The 8,804-nt window shown below is 37.0% G+C and overlaps 1 protein-coding gene across 2 annotated transcripts; it reads right to left on the bottom strand.

Annotated features, from left to right (window-relative positions):
• Nucleotides 1-2,576: 2,576 nt before the first annotated feature.
• LOC103450987 (phytyl ester synthase 1, chloroplastic) lies at nt 2,577-8,500 on the bottom strand. 2 transcript variants are annotated; one of them, XR_011574232.1, is made up of 13 exons: nt 7,560-8,417; nt 7,303-7,354; nt 7,009-7,064; nt 6,741-6,899; nt 6,524-6,628; nt 5,567-5,673; nt 5,343-5,464; nt 5,138-5,246; nt 4,405-4,538; nt 3,611-4,190; nt 3,409-3,522; nt 3,102-3,187; nt 2,577-3,003 (listed from the first exon to the last, which is right to left on the bottom strand). XR_011574232.1 is itself a non-coding variant. In XM_008390403.4 (13 exons), exons 1-13 carry the CDS (start codon nt 7,966-7,968, stop codon nt 2,703-2,705), a joined length of 2,112 nt encoding a protein of 703 aa, XP_008388625.2. In that variant the 5' UTR covers nt 7,969-8,500; the 3' UTR covers nt 2,577-2,702. The 2 variants fall into 2 exon arrangements, 1 of the variants encoding a protein (XP_008388625.2); XM_008390403.4 differs by having other exon boundaries at nt 3,833-4,190; nt 7,560-8,500.
• Between the last annotated feature and the right edge of the window lie 304 nt (nt 8,501-8,804).

The following is an 8,804-nucleotide window of genomic DNA, read 5'->3' on the forward strand; positions in this document are numbered from 1 at the left end:
TATTAAGTTGAGGTTCCACAAGCAAGGTCCCTCCTCTAGGAGTCATTCTCAAGACGCCCTCTCACGTGTAGCAATTTTCAAGCCTAACATGTTGAGAACACAACTTGGGTGAGTGGAGCACGTATGACAATTGGGCTTAATACGTGAGACAACTTGTTTTGATACCATGAAAAAAGTTGAAGTTCCACCATAAAATCAATTGGCAATATAGAGAGTGGCCTATCTATTTGTAAGCACATGCAAATCTCTTATCAATGTGAGATTCATTCTCAAAACCTAGCCCGCTGCTTCCTCTGGTGTAGCCTGCTCCGTAACCGTAGCTGGTCATTGCTTCAAGTATGGAAGCAGCTGTATGACATTTTTCTGATTACTTGGATTGTTGAAGATTATATATATAGATACATATTGGATTGTTGAACCATATGTGTATATATATAGATACATATTGGATTGTTGAACCATATGTGTGTGTTTGTGTATCTATATAGATACATATATGTATACATATGTATTGAACAAACACTTCAAGAACCCATATTCTGTGGATCCTTAAGTTGTGATCCCCATTAACTTCCCTTGAGAGAGGGGTATAGAAACACTTAGTCGGCAACCCATATCACCAATAAGAACTTACACGTCGCGCAGACACCAATGTGACAAATTCAAACTAATCATACAACACGATTTAGACAAGTTGAAAACACATGGTGACATGTGACAGACTTGAAATGCTGACACATTTGCGTCTTAGTTGCATGTAAGTTTCTCTCAATATCATCACACTCGAAAGTCGGAACTTTTGGCCTTAAAACTCTTCTCCTGAAGAGAAACATCAAGATCAAAGCTTACCGCTTTTGCCCAAATGCAGATTCTCTGCGTTATCAAAATATCTGAAGAATCATGTTCTGAGTTCCAAAGGCAACCAACTGTCTTCCCTCATTTTTAAGTCTACGATAAATTTTTGTGTTAGGAGAATATGGAAAAAAAAGACAACTACTTCACATCCTTTAAAGATATTATTCAGCACTTTCATTTCATGTTGGGGATACAAATCTGACAAAGACACTTAAAAAAGAAAAATAGCCAATGTTTCGTACGGAGAAAAACTTACATGCAATCAGAACATTAAAATGACAATATTTGAAGCCGATCACACAATGTCGTGTGGATGTGGGCAAGGTAGCGCACATGGTGGCGTTTGATAGGCTTAGAATAGCGCTTGTATGTAAATCCCTATCTTCGATATCACACAGAAGCCTAGAATGGTACTGCAAATTCCATATGCCAAAATTCCATCCCAAATTGCTCAAACAATGTTCAATTATGGGACTGATTTTTCACCTCCGCAGAACTTGTTGGTCAAACCTAGGGGTGGTTTTGGTACATTACCTCTGTACCAATTACCATATCAAATATTTAGTACGAAAAAATCTATTACCATTACCGTACCAAACTTTCGGTATACCGAATATCAGTATACCAAATAGTTTGGTTGGTATGGTATGTCAATGGTAATTGCTACTTTGTTTTACGCTACTTTAGTTTGCCCAAAATCTAATATTTTTTAATTAATGTAGAAGTGTAAAAAATATGGAAAAAAATATATAAACGCTCGTAATGACAAGCTTTACAACTTTCGTGAAGAGCTTAACTTTGAAATTCGCCATTATAATCATATAAATCATAGATCAAAATTTAACCGTTGATTGTTGTTTACATTTACGCTTCATTTTTTCTCATCAAATTTTGTTTTTTTTTTCGGATTTTCTTTTTTGAAAACATGATCTATTAGAGGATGCAGGAAGATGAACGGTTTGGATCGTTGATATTATTTTCAGAGTTTTATGGTTAGTGAAAATATTGCTTGATATTTATAAAGTTTCTACAAACTATATGACATCAACTCATATTTCAGTTAACCATAAATATCGAAATGTGATATCAAAGATCTGAACCGTTCATCTTCTTACATCCGCCAGATGATCATGTTTTCAAAAAAGAAAATTTTAAAAATGATATTCAGTAAGAAGAATAAAGCATAAATGACAATCGACGGTTAAATATAAATTTAAGGTTTATGGATTATAGCATTGGATTTTGAAGCTGACCCCTTCATGAAAGCTGTAAAGCTTGTCACTATGAGTGATTGTATATATATATATTTTTTTTTTTACAGTTTTTACACTTATACAATAATTATTATTAATTTTATTAATTTTGCCCTCAAATAATAATATGAATAAATATATAATATAATATTAATAATATTGGTAGGTACGGTATACCACTGGTACTGGTTTTGGATACCAGTACCGTACCGAAACAGTATGGTAACATTACCAATTGGTACAAATTTTTGGTAATAATTTAGTATGGTATGGTTGATAGGACGGTTGATACGGTAATTTGATAAAAATTTCCACCTCTCTTAACCTGTACGAACTTCTTGGTCGCACGATTTATGAATTCCGACAGTAACATCACTGATCAAATTCCTCAGGTTTCTCGTCGGAGTTTCAGACTCGGATTTCAAGTTCACTTGCGACGCAAGATTTAGTGCAGAAAGAGAGACATGCTTTTCTTTGGACGAAAATGTGAACCTTGTATTAACTAGTGGAGTGTTAGTACTTAGTACACAAACCTCTTCCATGGAAAAATAATTATACACCACAAACAAGAACATATCCAACAACATAAAATTTTCAAGGCTCAAACGTTGGAACTTCCTCTACAGAGGAATACGTTACCCGATATGCTGTTCTGTCGAAAATATTCCTATAAGGATCCTCCTCCCGCTTCTTAATTAAGTATGCTAAACTGTTTTCAACGTCAGATTGTATCTGCAAGTACAATTCGTTTGCGTTTTCTTTGTCTTGCAGGATCTCTTTCTTTCCCTTTGTTTCTATGGGCTTTCCAAACAAATAGTAATACCGTCCTGGTATCTTCGGTACAACCCCTGGAAAAAAGAGTTGAACGTTGGCAACCTCCCCATTCGACTCATCCCTACAAAACCAGAGAACATTAAAATTCTGTTTAACAATGTGCGACCATTAAGATTAGAGTTGGGAGAACACACAAACAATAACGCGGAGAATAATTACCTTAGTTTTATAGTATCGCGACTAGCGTCTTTGAGATAGTCACTCACCACTGGTATATTCATTAGGTCATTGTAGTCAAGAACCAACTGCCAGATCCAATATAAGAACCGAAATATAATGTTAACCGAAGATTTAGCTCAGAAGTAAAAAGAAGGCATGGTATTGTAACGTTATCTGTTTTCCGAAAAGAATAAGGAGTGGTTTCGGGGGAAAATAATGTACGTATTTAAAGCTATAGATGATCGAGATTTCATAAACTTATTGTAAGCTACGAGAAAGAGAGGGAAGAACAGTAACACAAGCTTACTTCTAGTAAGTCATCTTCTCCTACAGCCGCAAATGGTACAATTGTGGCCCCAAAGCGTGCAGCCATTCTCACAAATTCCGGTTGGTCAGGCCAGAATAACTTGTATTCTTCACCCTGCCAATTATAGAAACACCATATAGGCATGGGAAACCAAAACCGTAACAGATGAATTACCAACAAGATGAAGTGTAAAAGGTCGTACCCAGTGCACAAGGCTCCCGCTTTACGCAGGGTCTGGGAGAGGTGAATGTCGGCTAGCCTTACCCCCATTTTATGGAGAGGCTGCTCCCAACCAACAAGATGAAGTGTGTGTGTGTAAAATCCATTGCACACACATTTAAAACATGCAAAATGCCGGATCAAAAAATAACGTTCTTGAGCCAATGAAAAATTGGTTTAAGATGAAACGAGGAACTTGGCGCACCTTCTTATGGAGAGCCTCACGTGCACCACCAGGATAAAGCAGTACATGTGATTTTGTTTTAAGCAATTTGAATAGGTTTTTTGCTGCGACAGGTACTGCACCGAATAGTTTGAGAACGTCAAATTGGGCCGAGGTCCCGTTCTTGCCCCAAAACAGTTCTGGATGTGCTAATCCACGAACACTTATGCTCTTCTCTCTTAAAAATTCTTCAACTATAGAATTCAGTTCCAACCCCAATAAATTGTGATAACCAACAAGTAAGACAGGTCCTTCGTTAGGAACTCCAGCAAGACCTCTCACTATTTTCCCATCTTCCAACGTTGAGAGCATTACGGAAGCAGTAGCTAGGCTTAATAATCTGACATTCATGTATTTCACTATCAGCTCTGGCCCCAAACCAATAAATATGTTAATGGATGCAACTTAGCGGGGTTCAGGTTAGGTGCAAGTGAAACCCGACATGATGTATCTATACTACCAAGTACAATTTGGAACTAACATGCCTGGAAATCTGCATCACAGAAGACGAAACTAACAAATAAAAGAAAAGTAAAAGTGTTGAACTGACTTACCTGAATTGTTTATCAGATGCATTTTTCAATTCCCACATACTAGGAGGAAGAAAATCTGAGACATAATCATGCTTCCTTGAACGACGGTATTTGTAAGTGCCTTTTATAACTGACATCAAATTAACGCCATCTTCCTGTAACATGACAGTAGAGCACATTCAATCACATTAGTGTCTTCACAAGTCAATGGCACCCGAAAAGTAAAGCTTATATTACACAGGAACAGCAAAGTATAGCGAAATTTGCATCAAAGAAAACAAAATTGTTGTCACAGTAATAGTGTCTAGTGTCCATTGTCAAATGGGCAATTGATATCCCGAGAGAGTTCTTGAAGCCAAAACTCAATCTTTATTCTTTAACTAGAGATTTTATCCAACTTGGGAATTAATAAAAGGGTGTTGAGTTCAAAGAACAGATTCAACAATATTCAAGAAAAGAAATAAAACAGTTTACTTAAATCATATCCAGAATGCGCCTTGGTTATTAATTTAAAGTTAATGTTATTAGCCATTATCCAACAGACAAATTGAAGCCAACTTAAAAATAAAATTCACCATCATCAGTCCAATGTGTTGCATACTTACATCTATGCAGTTTAAACAAAATCATTAAGGGCATTGATTTCACAATGTATGCTAAACACATCATTAAACTTGTCATCAATGATGACAGCTTACAGAAAATTCAGTAGCATTTCACCAGACTTGTAATAAACAGACATATTTTAACTTACTAGTAATAGAGTATGTCCATTGTCACTGAAGTGTCGGACTTTACAATTCTGTAATGAACGTGCTAGTCGTTCTGCTTCATCTCGACTTGGAACCATATAATCTTTGCCACTGAAAGAAAATAAAAATAAAAAATCTACACAATTTTACAATAATCATTTTTATTACGAGTGAGAGAGAACCACAATAGGTATAGTGAATATTAACCTAGCCAACACTAGCACTTCAGCTTTAACAGCATGGAGACGCGAATTTGCATAAGCAGCAGCTGATTTGAGCAGCTTCAGCTTCCAAAGAAGAGTGTCCCTCGGTATAATATCAGCCAGAGACTGAGACGGAAATGATAGAAGTAAATATTGAAAATAAGATAGAATCCACACCTGTAGACATTTCAACGAAGTTCAAGAAAAGGAATTGAAAGCAGTTCTTACAGAGAGATATGGTAGCAAATCAGTCAGGTTGCGAGACAATTGTGTTAACTTTAAACTGGGAGGAAGCCTATTTTCAATGTTAACCATCGCCATTTTTGTTGGATCACCTGGTGGAATGAAGGTTTAACATAGTGACATCAGAGTTCTTGTATTTGGCATTGGAAAACATAGGGACTTGAAACTGCAAACAGTTGTTTCTGACCATGACACGCTCGCGGAACTTTCCCGGAAAACTAAGATCCAAAATTTTTTAAAACTGCTTCCAACAAATATATATATGGCTCCCAATCAACATAACATTCAGTACAAGCTAATGCAATTTACCGCCGTATCAAAACCTTCTAAACCAATTATTTAGTTCAAAAATTCAGAAGCTTATATTTCAAATCATAAAACCTATTAATATATAATCCTAATAACCCAATTCTCTAGGAAACCAACAAAAATGAGTTTTCTTGTGAACTGAAAAACATAATCTTATTGACCCCACCAAATTCCGAATATAAAGTATCATATTCTTTTTTACTCCTAGATTAACAATTTGATAGTAAAATTCAATTTTCGTTACTGGGCTCCTTCCTGATCGTATTGACCAGATTTGTTCCCATGATAAGCTATAGTCTAAATACTCACATTAGCATTTCAGACTGTAAGAAAATTGAGACAAAAAACTCATTGGCTACGACACAGGGCTCAAAACTAGTCAAGTTTCATAACCGGACTTGCAAGAAGACAACAATAAAGCATTTCTACGATTCTTTTTAGTCAAGGGACGATAATGGAGGTCGTAATCCTGGATTGGCAGCACCCCAAGAGAATAAGCATTCCACATGCCAAAGTAACACAGTTAATTGAGACAGGGTTGAAAGCACAGTCAAGGGCCAAATTAGAAATGACTTATCTCACTTCACCATAAATTTTTTTGTTAATTAGATTCCAGAGCAACAAATCACGTACCCATAACAAAGCCAAGTAGATAGGGAACTGCAAAATGTAATTCATCAGGCATAGCCTCCAAGATTGGGAACAGAGGTTGCAGCTGAGACCTTTCAACTGATGTTGCTACAATAAAAAACACCAAAAATGTCAGACTGAGTTGGTGTGTTGAATACACGCCATTAGCATAATAAAAATACATGTTGAAGAAAATTGAACCGCGCAACTTATAACAAACCTGGATTGACTAGTATCAGTACTAAATCAATGGTAGGATTATGTGCAGCAACAGCAAGTGACAGGCATCCTCCGAAGGAATCTCCTACCAAGTAAATTGGCTTGTTTGGACATAAAGCATGCTCAAGCCTGATAGTTTCTACGACAAATTTCACCAGCCCTTAACAGATGAAACCAAACTAAATTATTGATTGAGAGCGACATTTTATCAAGTAAAGAAAAACAAAAATGATACTTCATACATATATAAAGAATTTCAAGATTAAGACCTTCAAATGGTGTTCGATCATTAACAGGAATATGCAGGCATCGAACTTCAAAAGCCCTGCATTTTTCAACGAATTATATCAGAAGCTGCTAGAAATAGTTTACCTCCAATTTCAGAGCTAAGAACCTGATTTTTAGCGCTACCATATTTCTCTATCAAGAACAACCATTTATTTGAGTGGAATTTCGCCAAGAAAAACATAGTTTATTAAAATTGAAGATAATGGTTATCTTACTTCCCAAGATCCTAACAAAATTTTGTAAACTACAACAAATAAATAAATTGAAAAACTTACTTCCCAAGAGCTTTATGGTGCAAAATGAGGCCCCAGCCAGTACCATCCAGCCCTGTATATGCACAATACCAAAAGGATTATGCAGCAGTCTGTACTATAAAACTTCACCCATTAATAAAGACAAAACAAACACATTTTACGCAGATTTATGTTGTTTAGCTATTCTACATATATAGACATATCCTTTGAATGCAAATCACAGTGCCAACATTAGAGACCAAGTTGTGATTTATCATCTTTGGCACGCCAACAATTACCAGGCAAAAACAAAAGAATCGGAGAATCCTTTAATGGGCGCCCGCACGCATTGGGAGAAAACCACCGGGGAGGTCCACCGTCAGGCTTAATCATCTCCTTGTTTGCATGAAAATAATCTTTTACAGTGACAGTCCCATACCCATCATCGTACAAAGGTTTCAACCTTTCAAGACCACCACCATCCTCCACCCTCTTCTCCTCCTCCTTAACTTCAAACCTCAAACTCCCATTCCCTCTCCTATCCTCCCTCTCCTCGATTGCGGAAGCACCATTAGAAACAAATGATTCTGATGACAACACTGGTGAATCCCTACTATCTAAACTCCTAACCTGCACTCGAAACCGAAGCTTATTCTCCAAATTCAGCACACAAAAATGCGGACCCGGAAAGCCTATAACTGATGTCATGGCTTCAAGCAAAATGCAAAAGATTATAAACCCTTTTCCCAAAAACTCACAGAATTCAGAAACTTTGGAACTCTCAACAAAAACTAGCACTTGGGGAACACCTTAGGTCCTTAACAGAATGAACAAAAACTGCCGAATTCAGGACATTCCCTTAAACCACTCCAGCAGAAACAACCATGCATTTAGCACAACAGAAACCTTCCGGCACACTAAAAAATGGGCACGAAAGTGAGATTTGAAGCAGACCCAGATAGCTTACTAGAAGATATAGCCTCTAAAACACCTAAAGTCTTGAACTTTCCTCTAATTTAACAATAACTGGCAACAAAATATGGTAAAAGAAATGCTCAAAAGGCAATGTGAACAAATTGCAGCAAATTTTTACGGTGCAGAAAAATATGGAAATGAAATTATTGGGTGATAATCTGCATTGTACCGGATGTGGGTCTGAGTGGCAGACCCAAATAGGTGAGTTTTGTCCATTTGCTTTATTGCTCTGGTTGCTATTAGGCCACATGGGTCATCTGACGCTGTGACGTTCGCAATTCTGGAAGAAGGGGAAGCTCTATCAGTTATAAAACCAGTAGTTAACGGTGTGTGACCAGAAGAAGAAAAAGGAGAATTACAAGGACTTGGTGGGCAAAAATGGAAGTGTAACTTCGGGAAGGTGGTACTTCTACTTCTACGGTCTTACGACTCTTACCAGTGAGTCCGAGTGTCGCTGTTATCGCCAAATGCAGACAGTACGAAAATGTGCTGTGACGAGAACAATCGGCACGAAAAGATCTTTACTTTATTGAGACCAAGAGAGGAGGCAGGATATTTTCTTGTGAAAA

The sequence above is a fragment of the Malus domestica genome, chromosome 12 (assembly GCF_042453785.1).
Source record: "Malus domestica chromosome 12, GDT2T_hap1".
Lineage (NCBI taxonomy): Eukaryota > Viridiplantae > Streptophyta > Magnoliopsida > Rosales > Rosaceae > Malus > Malus domestica.

Excerpts from the sequence above, each read along its gene's own strand:
- LOC103450987 (XM_008390403.4), bottom strand. The coding sequence starts at position 7,968 with ATGACATCAGTTATAGGCTTTCCGGGTCCGCATTTTTGTGTGCTGAAT. Across the intron at positions 6,900-7,008 it reads TGATCGAACACCATTTGAAG|GGCTGGTGAAATTTGTCGTA; the intron begins GTCTTAATCTTG and ends TCATCTGTTAAG. Across the intron at positions 5,465-5,566 it reads ATTTGCTACCATATCTCTCT|TCTCTGGCTGATATTATACC; the intron begins GTAAGAACTGCT and ends TTTCCGTCTCAG.